Raw genomic sequence first — 16,540 nt, 5'->3', positions numbered from 1 at the left:
ATTACACTTTGTTACAATGCATAGTAGTGACTGTACAGCTTGCATAACAGTGTAAATTTACTGTCCCCTCAAAATAACTCAACACAGAGACATTAATGTCAAAACCACTGGCAACAAAAGTGAGAACACCCCAAGTGAAAATGTCCAAATTGGCCCAATTAACTATTTTTCCATCACTGGTGTCATGTTATTCGTTAGTGTTACAAGGTCTCAGGCACGGATGGGGCGCAGGCATGTTAAATAAGGTGTTCTCACTCATACTGATCACTGCAAGTTCAACGTGGCACCTCATAAGGAATAATTGCTGCTCTACTTAAAGATGGGCTAGGCTATAAGATTTGCAGCACTGTGGCCAAGATCATACAGCCGTTTAAAGTGGTTGTAAACCCTTACAAACCACTTTGACCTACAGGTAAGCCTAGATTAAGGCTTACCTGTAGGTCCAATAAATATCTCCTAAACCTATATGGTTTAGGAGATATTTGCCTGAAAACAGGCACCGTAGACAGCGGCGCACTGAGCGCGGCATTCTCAGCGACGGAACTGCCGCGCGTGTCGGGAGTGACGTCATTGCGGCTTCACTGAATGACAGCGGCGGAGCTGCGAGACCCCACCAAGAAGATGGATGCAGCCTGACTACAGGGGACTGCAGTGACTTCACTGGCTCCTGTGTCAGGTAAGTGACACATAATGGACTACTATGCGATGCATAGTAGTCCATTATGCTTTGCCTTTGCAGGGAATGAAAGAGGAAGTAAACTCATCAGGGTTTACTTCCTCTTTAACAGGACATGTTCCACTTAGAACAGGCCTTGCCATGGTCGAACAAAGGTTGAGTGCACATGCTTGGCGTCATATCCAGAAGTTGTCTTTGGGAAATGGATTCATGAATGCTGCCTGCATTGCTGCAAAGGTTGAAGGGGTAGGGGGCCAGCCAGTCAGTGCTCAGACCATATGCCACACACTGCATCATATTAGTCTGTGTGGCTGTCATCCCAGAAGGAATCATCTTCTAAAGATGATGCACAAAACCTACAAACTCCAAGAACATCGCTGCCTTGCTACTTAGCTGAGGATAAAGGTGATGGACTGGCTAAGCATGTCTTCAGACCTAAACCCTATTGAGTATTTGTGGGGCACCCTCCAACAAAAGGTGTAGGAGCGCAAGGTCTCTAACATCCACCTGCTCTATGATGTCGTCGTGGCGGAGTGGCAACCTGTGAAGCTCTGGTTAACTCCATGCCCAAGAGGGTTAAGGCAGTGCTAGAAAAGAATGGTAGCCACGCAAAATATTGACACTTTGACCCCAATTTGGATATTTTCACTGAGGAGTGTTTTTGCCAGCGGTTAAGACATTAATGGTTATGTGTTGAGTTATTTTGAGGGGACAGCAAATTGACACTGCCATACAGGTATTCCTCACTTAACATCCAGGTTTCGTTCCAGCAACCAAGTCGTTAAGAGGAGCCACATGTAATATTTTAAACATTCTTAACTACTGTACTGTATTATGGAGGAAAAAAAAAACTTATAAACACAAAATTTCCTTGCAAGAACATTGTTTTGACTACTTCAGACCTAAAAGGATTTGTCCCCTTCCTGACCAGACCATTTTTGTGCGATACGGCAGTTCCATTCAGTTTTGAGAACACACTAGCTAACCCCTGGCTCTGAACTTCTTTTGTACTAATTGCATTGTTTCCTCCTTTTTTTCCTCTTCCTGTTCTAAGTGCTGTTGTGCTTCCAACTCTATTGGATCTTCCTTACTTAGCGCTCCCTCAACAAATTCCACAAATTCTTTAACCACTTGACCACTGAGCATTTCAACACCCATAATAACCAGACCAATTTTCAGCTTTTGGTGCTCTTACATTTTTAATGAGTCATGCAACACTGTACCCATATGAAATATGTGTCCTTTTTTTATTTTTTTTACCACAAATAGAGCTTTCTTTTGGTGGTATTTAACCACTTCCCACCCGGCCAATGCATATATACGGCCGGGTGGGAGCCGTCTACTCCTGATAGGACGTTCAGGAACGTCCTTCAGGAGTAGCGGGATCGCGCGCGTGCCTGCGCAGCGGCGCGATCCCGATGTGCTCGTGTCACCCGGACACGGCACATCTCAGATCGGCAGGAGGGCTCTGTGATTGGCCCTCCTGATCACATGACGGCCGTGTCCAATCACGGCCGTCATGTGATGTAAACAAACAGCCGGTTGCTAGGCAATCGGCTCTCCTCTCCTCACACGGAAGTCACCGCTGAGGAGAGGAGAGCAGAACGCTGCAGCCGGCTGATGATCAGTGAGTATGGGCTGCTTTTTACAGCTTTTTACTCACTGATCATCAGTGTAGTGTAAACACACAACACACCACACAGTACAAACACAGTCCGCACATATGTCCCCAAAACACACATGTCCCCAAAACATACATGTCCCCAAATAATAAAAACACATGTCCCTAATAATAAAAACATGTCCCCCACATATGTCCCACTAAAATCACATGTCCCAATGATTATCTGCACACATATGTACGTGATCACCTGCACACATATGTACATGATCATTTGCGTACATATGTCCGTGATCACACAAACCAATTATTATACACTTAACGGAATTTTTTTTACCAAAAACATGTAGCAGAATACATTTTGGCTTACATTTATGACAACATTTGATTTTATTGGATTTCTTTTCAAATAGAAAAAAGAAAATATTGTTTTTTTTTCCAAATTTCCACTATTTTTGCGCTTATATCGCAAAAAAAAAAAAAAAAAAAAAACGGAGTCGTGAATAAATAACACCAAAATAAAGCTCTATTTGTGCGAACAAAATGATAACAATTTCATTTGGGTACAGTGTAGCTTGACCGCGCAATTGTCACTGAAAGCGCTAGAGCGCTGAAAGCTGAAAATTGGGCTGGGAAGGAAGGGGGTGAAAGTGCCCTGTATTGTAGTGGTTAATCACCGCTGGGTTTTTTATTTTTTGTGCTATAAAAGAAAAAAAGACTGGGAATTCTGAAAAAATAAAAAAATAAAAAGTCTTTCTGTTATAAAATTTAGCAGATTAGTAATTTTTCTTATTAAATGTTGGCCAAAATTTATACCACTACATATCTTTGGTACAAAAAAGTGCAAATTGGTGGATATTATTTGATCTTTGTGAAAGTTAGAGTCCACAAGCTGTGGTGCCAATATCTGAAAATTAATCATACCTGAAGTACTGATGGCCTATCTAATTTCTTGGGACCCTAACATGCCAGAAAAGTACAAATACCCCCCCCCCCCCCCCCAAAATGACCCCTTTTTGGAAAGAAGACATTCCAAAGTATTTAGTAAAAGGCATGATGGGTTTTTTGAAGTTGTCATTTTTTTTTCCCCCACAATTCTTTGCAAAATCAAGATTTTTTTTTCCTTTTTTTTTTTTTTTTCTCCTCACAAAATTGTCATATTATCAGGTTATTTCTCACGCACAGCATATGCATACCACAAATTACACCCCAAAACACATTCTGCTATAACTCCTCCCGAGTATGGTGATACTTCATGTGTGAGGCTTTTACACATCATGGCCACATACAGAGGCCCAACATGCAGGCAGTGCCATCAGGCGTTATGGAGCACACAGGCCAATTAGGACATTTCTCTCCTACATGTAAAAAATCATTTATTTGCTTGAAAATTACATAGAACCCCAAAACATATGTTGTGTGTGTGCTAAAAAAAAAAAAAAAAAAACCTAGAGAATACAATGGTGGTCGTTGCAACTTTTTATCTTGCACGATATTTGCACAACAATTTTTCGAACACCTTTTTTGGGGGAAATAAAATGTTTTGTGCTTAAAAAAATAAAAAAAGTAAAGTTAGCCCAATGTTTTTGCATAATGTGAAAGATGAAGTTACGCCGAGTAAATAGATGCCTAACATGTCACCCTTCAAAATTGCACAGGCTCGTGGAATGGCGCCAAACGTCACTTTTTTTTTTAGGGTAGTTGTCGGTGAGCAGCACTGTGTGCACTGCAGATCCAGCCCACAGAACTGCTCATACCGATCGGTAAAGTGAGGGGAGGGAGGAAGGAACCTCATAACATGACACCGGTTTATTTACAAGTGATCGCTCCATCATTTGACAGAGCAATCACGTGATAAATGGCCACGATGAGCGGCCGTTTACCGTGATCCATGATGTGGACCCGGCGGTCACGGATGCTCTCGAGTGTGTGCCCAAGAGCGGAATTCTGGGAGGACGTCATATGACGGCCTCCCAGAGTTAAGCAACCACCCTGTAGCCGTCATTCGGCTATGGGCCGGTTGTTAAACGGTTAATATCTGTCACTTCAACATCTAAGTCAAGCATGTTGGCAAGTTGCACACTTTTTTTTTTTTTTTTCATTTATCATAACATCTGTTTCATCAAACTCTTCACTGTTGTTCACAAAACACTTCAAGCATTTTTTTTTTTTCCCATATACCCTGCATGCTTTTGTTACTCCCTCCCAAGCTGATGTGTTTTTTTATGCAATGCAAACACTGCAAAGGGTAACTTCATCATTTTCAGTTGCTGCTACAGCTTTGGAAAAGGTGGAGTGCAAATAGTAGGCCTTGAGAATTGGTACTGAAACCTGATTCATGGGTTGTAGGATAGCAGTTGCATTTTTTGGCAGATAAACTACCTTTATGTCTGGATGTAGGTCATCAAGAGATAGCCTGGGACATTATCAAGCAGGAGGATAATTTTTAAAGAGAACACCCTTTTGATGACAATAATGCTTGACTAAGGTTATTAAACAGTTGATGAACTAAATAAAGCTTGTCATCCATGCTTTATTTGCACAATAATAATCAGGCAGTATGTGCTCACTAACCTGTTTCAATGCACCTGCGTTCTGTGAACTATCAATGAGGAGAGATTTTTTTTTTTTTTTTTAATCTATTAAATTTTTCCTGTTACAAATTTCACATTTAAAAAAAATACAGAGAGAAAAAATAAACAACAAACATATACAACTCCGTTTCCAATCAATACAATATATTTAACCCCTCCCCTTGCCCTACACTCCCCCCAACTACCCCAACCACCCCAACCTTTCGTCATGTTAAGTTCTATATATTTTCTTTCTTTAAGAGCTTATTACCTCTACTCTTTTTAAGTTATTTCAAAATGCCTCCATGTCCTCTTAAATTCCTGCCAGCATTCCCATTTGTCCACCATCCCTCTCCTTTCCCTCTTTTCCACTAAATCTCAAACTTTCCAAGTAATATATTCCTCCCACGGCCCAAATCCAATCTATCATTTTGGGGCTATCTTCCTCCTGCCATTTTTTGGGGATAAGACTTTTTGCTACATTGAGCAAGGTACTAATGTTTTATTATATTGTTTCACTGAGCCCTCTGTTCCGTGGAATAGATATATCCACGTGTCTTCAGGCACTGTTTCTCCAGTTATTTCCTTAATAAGTTGCAAAATTACTTTCCAGTATCTTTAATCTTAGTACAGTTCCACCACAGATGGGCCATTGTTCCAACTACCCTACATCCTCTCCAACAATCCTGGGATTTCTCTGGTTGGAACCTACTAAGTCTATCTGGTGTTGCGTACCACCTTACCAAACACGTATAGTTCATTTCAGCTGTTCTAATATCAATAGCCGAGCTGTGTGTTAATGTCAAAGTCTTCCCTATCTTATGTTTGCACTCAAGTGATTGAAGTTCTTTACCCCACTTTTTAAAGAATGATGGTACCTCCAGTTACTCATTTGTCAATAATATTTTATATAACCACAATATACCTTTTTTTGCTCTCCCATCCATAGTCGTTCAAATGGTGTTAAATCTTCCCCTGTTTTTATTGGTTGGGGTAGATTCTCCACAAAATGTTTCAACTGGAGGTAGCACCATTTATTTATTATTATTATTAAATCTGTGTTTTGTTGTAGCTCCACAAGTGTATTTATCTTCCCTTTATTAACTATATCTCTTAATTGTGTAGTTTCCCTAACCCAATTCCCTCCTATATCCCTTTTCCCAGGCACTAAATAATCGTTATCTTTCAAATAAATTAAAGGTGAATTTAATTTCCATTCAAACTGTTTGTGAACCAAGTCCCATATTTTAAGTGCATGTCTTGGCAACTTGTGTGTTTTTTTTTCCCCCAATCCCCTAAAGTGTGGAGGGATCCATATTGCCCTGTTAAACTGTGTTCCACTAGTATAATTTTCTATATTAACCCATTGTTTTTCACTGTTTTCCCATGTCCATTCTATAACGCATGATATCACTACTGCCTGGTAATATATATATTTTTTTTAATATCAGGTATCATTTGCCATTTTCAAACCAGGGAAAAACCTCCTAGGTTTTTTTTTTTTTTTTGCCAAATCTCATAATTGCCTGGAACTTGTAAGTAATCTTTGGTAATAAAACCATCTTCACTGTATTAATTCACCCCACCCAGGAGAGAGATCTAAATGAGATATATATATATATATATATATATCTATATATATCTATCTATCTATCTATCTATCTATCTATATATATATATATATATATATATATATATATATATATATATTTATTATTTTGTCTAATAGAGCAATATCATTTTCTTTATATATATTTTTTTTCAGCGAAGTTGCCAACGTTACTCCTAGATATTTTAATCCTTTCTTTCAAGGGAATTTTAACTCCTTTTGCAGGCTTTGCTGCTGTTGTTTATTTAAATTTATGTTTAAAATCTCTGATTTATTAAAATTAAAGAATGTGATCATTCCCCATATTGTTTTAAGTAAATAGGGCATTTTTAACCTAGGGCTGGATATGTAGAACAACAAATTGTCGGCAAACACCACAACTTTATGCTCCACATGCCCAACTCTAATTCCTCCGATATCGGGATTGGACCTGATTTTTGCTAAAATGGGTTTGATATTACAAAAAGCAGTGGGGATAGGGTACATCCCTGCCTTGTCCCATTCTTCATGTCAAAGGAGGGGGATAGTTCCCCATTGATCTTTATGACCGCAGTCGGTTGTTTTGTATAATACTTTTATCCTATGGCTCATTTTTGGACCCAATCCCATGGAGTCCAATGTTTTTTTTTTTTTTTTAATCAGGAGTCCCCAGTCTACCCTGTCGAATGCTTTTTCAGCATCGACCAACAGGAATGGACCTGGGGACCCGCCAGGTTTAATTTTCTGGAGGGGGAGCATTGTTCTCACTCCATTGTCCCTTCTTCCCGGGAATAAATCCAAACTGGTCGGGGTGGACTAAGCCCTCCCCCCATGCACGCGAGACGCCGGTGCAAACTCTGCTGGACGCATGTTTTTAAAAGCTGAAACCGGCATTTAGAAACACCCGCTTTGCCGCAATTTTTACCACAATTTTAGTTTAAAACAAGTTTTACCACGTTTGCGTCTCGAAGCGTTTCGTTTAGCCTACATCATAGACCCTCTCCAAGCTCAAAAAACAGTATTAACTGTTTCAGCCTTTTTGTGAGACCAGAGTAGCAGCAACCGTGAGAGCAGCAGTGTACTTGTATTTAGCGTGTCACTTGCCATGTCACCTGCCACGATTTGTGGATTGTCCACCTGTCACGTCACTTGCCGCCTCACCTGCCACAAATTGTGGATTGTCCACCTGCCACGTCACTTGCCACAAGTTGTGGATTGTCCACCTACCATGTCACTTGCCACGTCACTTGCCACAAGTTGTGGGTTGTCCACCTGCCACATGTTGTGGGTTGTCCACTTGCCACGTCACAGGTTGTGGATTGTCTACTTGCCACCTGCCATGTCACTTGCCACAAGTTGTGGATTGACCACTTGCCACCTGCCATGTCCCTTGCCACAAGTTGTGGGTTGTCCACTTGCCACCTGCCATGTCACTTGCCACACGTTGTGGATTGTCCACTTGCAATTTATTTTCAATATTTGTTAATGGTTTTTCATTATTTGCCATCATTTTTTCGATTTTTAATGTGAAAAAAACCGGTCACCTTTAAAAAAGCTTATAAACGAAAATGCTGCAAAACACGGTACCAGCGTTTTGCCGTGCTTTTGCGTCTGAAACGTGGAAAACTTTTGCGTCTGAACCCATTTTTTTGCTTCTGGAAAAACTAGGTTAAGTGCAACTGCTTAAAAATAAAAATGGCAAAAAACTAGACTGTGTACATGGACACATAGGATAACATTGAATGAGTTCAGGGGCAGGTATCCCTTGTCAGAAAGGGGAATCGCCTTGTTTACCAATACAGCTCCCATTCCAGCCCTGTAATAGGCAATTGAGGGTCGAGGGCAGACATCAATTCCACCCGAGCACGGACTCTGTCCGCTGGCGGCCCACGATCAAGGAGAGGTAGAACTGGGAGCTGCCTATGTAAAGGAGGCATTTCCCCGTTCTGCCCAGTGACAATACAGGTACCTTCTGTTCCTAGTGAGCGGGAGCAGTGATGGGTCATGTTTCAGTAACCCCCCCCCCCCCAGTTAGAACACACTGAGGAAACGCACTTAACCTTGATCACCCCCTAGTGTCCACCCCTTCACAGACAGTGTATTTTTGTCACTGATTAGTGCATTTTTATAGCACTGATAAATGTAATGTCACTGGTCCCAAAAAAGTGTAGTTTGGAGTCAGATTTGTCCGCCACAATATTGCAGTCCTGTTTAAAAATAGCAGATCACCTGCTTTACCAATAAAAACAATGAAAAAAGTCCCTAAATTGATCCTGTATGTCTATTGCAAATTTTTTTTTTTTTTAACAATATGTAGAAGAATTGGCCTAAACAGATGAATAACTAAGTTAAAAACTTTTTTTTTTTTTGGATATGTATTATAGCGGGAAGTGTTTTTTTTTTTGTTTTTTTACAAATTGTTTTTTTGCCAATACCAATTAAGGCTGGGTTCACACCATTGAGAATGGTGTAATAACTTTCACTCTTTTTTTTTTTTTTTTCTCTTTAGCTTTTTGATATTGTGTATGCTTATGTAACACATGCTTTGATTTCTCTTACAGGGCTCTGAAAGTAATTATAGTGGTATCAAAAGTGGAATCAACTTTGCTTACTTGGATTTAAATCACAATGAGTGAGTACATGCTAATGTTGGCCTCTAAGGCTTCTTTTCAAACTCATTAGGCTTTCATTTTCTTATGTGCATCTTTTTCATCTAGTAAACTTAGAGACACTAGCAAAAATGTGCCTGTTAAGAATTGGGAAGTTGTCTGTTCTTTATAGATGTGTTGAATTATTAAATGGCAGTTGAAGCTTCCTACATTGCACTAATGCACTCTCGTAAACAGAAATAATTTTTGACTTTTAAAAGTATTTTTTTTTTTTTTTTCCTGTTGCAGCAAGGGTTAATATAGCCTTTGCTGGGATCACTCTGCAAAGCTGTACTCTGACCCAGATCTCAATCTGTTTTCAACTCTCCATCCTCAGTGCAACAATTAACAGCTCTGATCTTCTCTAAGCAATCAGACTGCTGTGTTGTGTTAATCAGTGGTCCAGCTGTCTTGTGTGTTGCTTACACAGGGTATTTAAACTCTTGCTACATCAGATAATAATGTTAAGAAAATGTGATCAGTTCTCCCCTGCTGATATGCCAATTTGGCACTTCATATTTTCTTGGTGGTGCTCTGGTGTGGGCCTTTTTGCCTTAAGAGTATCTACAAGCTGTTGCAACATGTTGGGCACTAACAAAGCCCACTGTGATGAACTCGTAGCCTCCCTGGTGGTATTCTCAAGTCTGGCTCAGGGTAAGATTTCAGTACCATAAGCAGTATTCCCGAGCCAGACTCAGGATTGCATCACTGGATACATGGAAGGGGTTACTTACCTTGTCCCCTGGATCCAGCGATGTCTCCCTGCTGTGACCTGCGAGCCGCCGTGTCTCGCTTGGTCTGTGACAGTGCCGAGCTCTGTTCCCTGCAAGCTTTACGACACACGGGGACAGAGTTCAGCTCCAAAAAAAAAACAAAAAAAAACTCTATACTGTAATATTACAGTACTCTATCAAATAATTACACATCCCCTTTGTCCCTAGTGGTCTGCCCAGTGTCCTGCATGCAATTTTATATTATAAATACTGTTCTTTATGTCAGAAAACTGGAGATTGTCCATAGCAACCAAAAAATGTCCATTTACATCAAAAGTGGTTATATACCAGCTAGAAAACAGTGATAATAAATTAGAATTGCTTGCAGAATTGAGCGATAGTAATTTGTGGGGGAATTTGTCATCAAACACTAAAAGTAATGACAGTGACAATTGGCCAACTCGGCACATTTCAGTGTTTTTGATTTGGTTACATTGTTGAATAATTTTAATTATTTGTTTTTATATATATATATATATATATATATATATATATATATATATATATATATATATATATATATATATATATATATATATATAATATATCTTTCTATCTATCTACACACACACACACACACTTTATCATACCCCAGAAGTCTATTAGACTCTTGGATGGATTTAAGTGAATTATTTCTAAGAATTACAGGCCTACAATATGAAACGCCAAATTTCCATGCAAAATAATTGTACCGCTTCCAGCACCTAAAATCCGACATAATCATACCGCCAGAGAAGTTAACACAGCATGCCTTTTCTGTATGCACCAGTTGTAATCTTACATTTGATGTCATGTTTATCAGTTGCTGTTAATTTGTGATACTGGATCTGCCAGCCTTGGCAATTTAGGTACGTACTTGTCCCCTCTAACCCACAAATCCTTCTAATTTGGTGACTTGACAATCATCCAGATCTGTATTTTTTAAATGTCTCAGACCCTTTTCTTGAAGTGAGTTTGAATGTAAACTGCTGGGACAGAGGAGTCTGCATTCGTTTTTGGTACACACAAAGCTAAAAAATTGGCTAAGATATGCCTGTGCCATACTTTGTGATGACTGGTACTGTGCCTTCTTCCCTTTCCTCCTCAGTTTGTCAGATCAAATAATGAAAGATCAATTCATGGGATGCTGTACTGGCCACACTTTTACAGCTATAGGGAGATTTTCCCAATTTGTGATCATCTATTTTGGACTGCTCTTGATCTATTGTGTCTCTATCAAGATTGTGGTACCAGTCCTGGTGTCTTTATGCATCATAGGCAGCTTTTTTGGAATACCGTCACAATCTTTTTGCCTGGCAAAGTTGTCTCATGACATTTTATTAGACCATTTTATGCATTACTTTGCAATTGCTAGAAGAATTAAACTTCTAGAAAGTGTCCCACTCCCTTTTTCTTCTCTCAAGATTATGGGCCTGGGTATGAACATCAAACACTTGATCTTCCTGTTCTGTTTCATATTGTTTCACGTAGGTGCTAAAACTTATGGTGGTCTTTTTAAAGTTTTCTCTTTGTAATATGATCACATAGATTCTCATATGGATATTATGTTCAAGTGCACAGTCGGTTGATTTCCGTGCATGTAAATTCCTTATTTGTTGGTTGATGTCTCCCATGTTAAACTTTTGTGTGTCCATGGGGCAAGACTGCATAATTGGAAAACGAGACTGGGGCCACTCTGTGTTTATGCTCAGTGTACATAAGAGAAAACTAGGTTAACCACAAATGATCTCAAACTTTACAATAATAGTATATACAGACAAACATCCCAAAATTAAGTAACACGCTCTGATGAACGATAGGGAGGAATTAGTAGCAGACACAGTGAGGCACAGAAGAAGCAAGAGGGGTAAATCCCATAACTAGAGAAGTAGAGCAACAGACAAACCCATTTCCTCTTATATTCACTGACCGACATAGCTCCTTTTAGCCATTGAGTTGTTATGCCCTATTACTAGTAGATACTAGGCGTTGTGATACCACACTGAGATCTTAGTTCTGCCCGGGGGGGGGGGGGGTCCCTTGGGCAACAACCCTGCCATGCACTCATCAGTTTTATTTTGCCTAGTGAAGAACAACCTAGAAACCCTGCAGGCCCATCGGTCTGTGCTTTTTTTTATGCAGAAGCGTGACTTTGTCCGTAAGATGAATGATCCTGTGATCTACTATCAACAGCCGGCTGGGTGACAGGTTGGATACCCTTATCCTTGTAGTCTCCCCAGTCCAGCCATCGAGCGCGTGCAAGCCGCGGCTACGCACTTGGCAGGCCATGACGAAACATCAGCTCCAGAGGTGGTTGGTGAGCTTTTATGCTCCGGGGCATACATATGACCCGGCTACTGATGTCTGCTTCACATTATGCCGGGCCAGCAGCCACCCTGTACTGATCAGTGATTGGGTCTATGATGGAATGTCTCCCAGTTCTTCAGGACTGATGAGTACAGCTCCCCCTGCTTCGCTGGCAGCTGGGCATTCCCTGGTAGGTCATGACTCCACTTTCACATGTTAGTCTTGGGTCTCATGGTACCCTCCTTTGAGGCAGTACTTTATGCCCAGTTCCACACCAGAGTTTTGCAGAAGGAGATTTTGACAAAATGGGACAAATCTCAGTTGTCCCTGGATCGACAGATCCAGCTGAGTCAGTCAGTCAGAGACTCACTGATCTGGTTTCCTGAGGTCCCCGGTGATTCAGTCCGGGAAATCGTTTCTGCCTCTGAAGTGGAGAGCAATACCGGCCCTATCGGGCGTTTACATCCCGGGGGTGGAGAACTGGCAGGCGGACTATCCGAGTTGCCAGATGCTGGACTCAGGAGAATGGGCGTTCCATCCGGAGGTATTCAGGTTACTGTGCCTGAGGTGGGGCACACCAGATGTAGATTTTCTGGCCTCCCGTCTCAATCTGAAGGTGCCAAGATTTGTGTCTAGGACAAGAGATCCGTGAGCAGAGGCGATGGTGACTCTGTGGGATCAGTACCAGCTGATCTACACCTTTCCTCCACTAAAACTGTTTTCCACACCTGCTTCGCAGGTTGGAAGCGGAGGAGATCCCAGTAATACTGGGTGCTCCAGATTCTCCTTGATACGCAGACCTGGTGCTTCTGATGGCAGATGCTCCCTGGTGACTGCCGTTGCGAGAAGACCTTCTGTCTCAAGGTCCGATTCTACATCCTGCTTTACCATCGCTGGCTTTAACGGCATGGCTATTGAGAGCCAGGTGTTGAGGAACCGGGGTCTGTTGAGAGCACAAATCTTCTTCCCGGAAGATATACCATCGTACCTGGAAGGCCTACATCTCCATGTGTGAGGAGAAAGGATGGCATCCACACTCCTTTTATTTTTATTTTTTTTTATTTTTTTTTCATTAAAGGTGAAGTTTATTTGCAAATTAGAGTACAAATAACATGAGTGTAGAACCAATGACAAATGAATCATGTCAAATCAAAACATAAGAGTACATTCTAACATCGTCTGTTTATAACAGAGGTGGTATAGGTTGTATGCAAAGCAACATCCAGTGTAGGCCATTTTGGCCCCCGGAGTTTGAATCATTGTCTGACACCTCTACTCCATGTAGTCCCATTTGTTCCCATTAGGTGAAAGGTACGTAGGATTGGAAGGAAGTAAAGATCTATATCAGAAGCAGAGATAAGTAAAGAAAAGGAAGGAAAAAGAGTGCCTTTACCATACAACCAAAGAATATAGCGAGAAATCTAGAAGTGCAATACCAAGTTTTAGGGATAACGACCCCCAAATCCAAATTTGAAAGCTCAGGTGTCTCATTCGACCCAGGATTAGTTGCTGACCCCCGGACTCAGACTCCAGCCTGGTTCAGCAGATCCTTATAGGTCTGGGAGTATCTGAAAGCAAACCAGGGAGACCAGATCTTGTGGAAGCGATCCACCCGCTCGTTTGATTGGGCCGCCGTGTCTTCCATCTCGCAGATGAAATAAATTTTATGTAACCAATCCTTTAGAGTAGGGATTGTTCTAGATTTCAAGAAAAGTGGAATAAGGGAGTTGACTGCATTTATCATGTGTCTTGAGAGTGAATTTTTGTACTTTCTGAAATAAATATTTGATATATGTAGCAAACGGCATGCAGCATCCATCCTGAGTCTGGTCTCAGTGATTTGGACGATCAAATCCTTCACCCCCGACCAAATGGTATCACCATCTCACAGTGCCACCATATATGGAGCAGAGTGCCTTTACCTCTATCACATCTCCAGCATCTGCTGGATGATTGTGGTTACAATTTGTGGATTTTCTCTGGGGTGGCATACCAATGTGTTAGTACCTTATAGGCCGTTTCCTGCATTTTTGTGCTCAGTGAGCATCAGTGAGAAAGAATGCATGCCCTGTCCCATTGGTCGCCCGTGATCGGGACTCCCAGTTCATCAATCCACCACTCCCTGAGTCTGTGGTCCTCCCTTGGCCCCAAGGATTGCAGCCATGCATAGCAAACTTACGTGGTTCTTGGGATTGGCTCTCCCTTTGAGCCTACTGACTCAAATTCCGTTACAGCTCGTAGGGTCCACTTCACGAGAGATCTGTCATTAACATAGCTGCATATTTGAAAGTATGACCATAGAGGCACATGCAGTATTTCACAATCTAGTTTAAGTTGTGCAAGGTCTTTCATAATTTTGTTAGTGAAGCATTGAGCTGCCAAGAGTGTCCCTCTTGGATTAGTTGGTCTAATTAGAGGGTTTCTCACTCCCGGTGGAAAGTCCGGGTTGTTTTGCAAAGGGGTGAGAGGACTCAAGGGGGTAGAAAATTTGGGGTTTTTGGCTAGCACATGGAATATATTAAGGGTGGTGCCAATGAGAGGGTGTGGTGTCATGGATGTGGGATATTTAGCTTGTGGTATCCAGGGCGAGAATCTGAGGGGAACTGTACTTGTCTTCCTCCAGAAGAACCCAGTCTTTAAGTGTATGATGACAGTGCCAGTCAATGATGCACGCAATGTGTGTAGCATAATAGTAGTATTTGTAGTCAGGAATGCCCATGCCACCCATGGCCTTAGGTCTGGTCAAAAGGGCCATCTTCAGGCGAGGTGGTTTGTGTGCCCAGATGAATTTCATCTGAAGGGAATGCAGGGATTAAAAAAAAGCTCATGGGTATCTTAATGGGTAGGGTGCGCAACAAAAAAGGATTTTTGTCAGTACAATCATCTTACAAATGGCTGCCCTGCCAAACCAAGAAAAATAACCAGAGTGCCATTTCTATAAGTCCTGATCTATACCTTTTAAGAACGTCTGGGGATCAACCAAATTCCTAACTATCTAGTAGCAGAGTCAAACCATTTGAAGGGGCTGTTGACTTGGGCCATGGTCAATTGAGCTGTGGGAAGTGAAATATTCATAGTTTCAGATTTAGTGTTGAAAATATTTTTATTGAAACATTTCAAGTGAAAACAATAAAACAGTAACCGTCATGAGGCAAATGCAAGCAGGAACAGTAACAGGATTACATTTACGGGTGGCCGGCTAATGACTATCGGCCACAGCCGGTCCCTGTCGGGAAGCTTGGAAAGCAGGGAAGACGGCCTGTTCCCGATCCACGAGGCCACAGTAGGGGGAAATACTCATGGGTTACTACATGAGACAATGTGTAATCAATAGTATGAAGAAGACAGAAAGAAAGAGAGAAGAGGAAAGGGAAGAGAGGAGCAAAAGAAAGAGGAACAGAGTGGTAGAGGGGAAAGCTGAATAGCGAGAGGAGAGGAGAGGGAAAGGGGGGAGGGGAAGGGATATGGGTAAGGGGGGTAGGGTAGGAAAGAGCCCACAGCGTCCCTATGCCTTCAAGATTTGGTTCATTAAGGTGTCAGAGGAAGAGAAGCGGAGCCAGATCGACCATTGAGATATAAATTCGGTGTAAGTGTCATTGTCCAGTGCCAACATCTCCTCCATTCTCATGGTGTCATTCATAATGGATACCCACCGTGACAATGGGGGAGTAGTCGTCGTCTTCCAATAAGCAGGTATCAGTTGCCTAGCAGAGGACATAAAGAAGCGGAGCAATCTTTGTCTCTGCGATTTAATAGACCCGGGCAGTATTGAGAGTAATGCAATTTTCGGAGAGATAGGAACCGGAGTATCAGCAAATAGGTTATAACATTCAAAAACATGTGTCCAGAAGGGGCGGATCCTCTCACAGTCCCACCAGACATGTATATAAGTTCCGACTGAGGCTTCACAGCGCCAGCAGGTGGCTGGTGTAGACTGGAAGATTTTGTGTAAAGTAGCAGGGTCTCTGTACCATCTGGACAGTAGCTTGTAGTTCTTCTCTTGAGAGTAGCAGGAGATGGTCGACTTGTGCGTGAAGTGAAAAGAGGTTTGCCATTCCGGCACAGAGATGTCTTCACCCAGATCCGCAGACCACAGCCTAGTGTAATGTGGGAGTTGATCATGTGCTAAAGTCTGTAGTAAGTTATATAAGGAGGATAGTAGGTGTTTGGGAGTTTCTGGGAGCGAGCACAGTATCTCGAAGTTGGTAAGCTTGCAATGTATTTGGGAGGAGGAGTGTAGGCGTTTGGTAAATGTGGACACCTGTAGGGCCGTGAGCCAATCTCCGGAGTCTGCCAGGGGGACCGGGGTGCCCTGAGAGGGATGTACAAATGTGAAAGCTTGCGGCCACTCCGTACGCTTAAAGGATCCTAGGGA

At 41.8% G+C, this 16,540-nt stretch overlaps 1 protein-coding gene across 4 annotated transcripts in view; it reads left to right on the top strand.

The window, feature by feature from the left end:
• Window positions 1–16,540, top strand: part of NUP133 (nucleoporin 133) — a 951,293-nt gene that overhangs the window by 292,663 nt on the left and 642,090 nt on the right. For all 4 annotated transcript variants that reach the window (XM_077486543.1, XM_077486541.1, XM_077486544.1 and 1 more), the window contains one exon: window positions 9,020–9,090. In XM_077486543.1, the coding sequence (XP_077342669.1) occupies window positions 9,020–9,090 (71 nt within the window). The remainder of the gene's footprint in view (window positions 1–9,019; window positions 9,091–16,540) is intronic.

Source organism: Lithobates pipiens, unplaced genomic scaffold (genome assembly GCF_037356315.1).
Source record: "Lithobates pipiens isolate NorthernLeopardFrog02 unplaced genomic scaffold, aLitPip1_a1.2 Scaffold_18, whole genome shotgun sequence".
Lineage (NCBI taxonomy): Eukaryota > Metazoa > Chordata > Amphibia > Anura > Ranidae > Lithobates > Lithobates pipiens.
The sequence above is the reverse complement of the archived record's forward strand: the minus strand, read 5'-3'. Positions and strand labels throughout refer to the sequence as shown.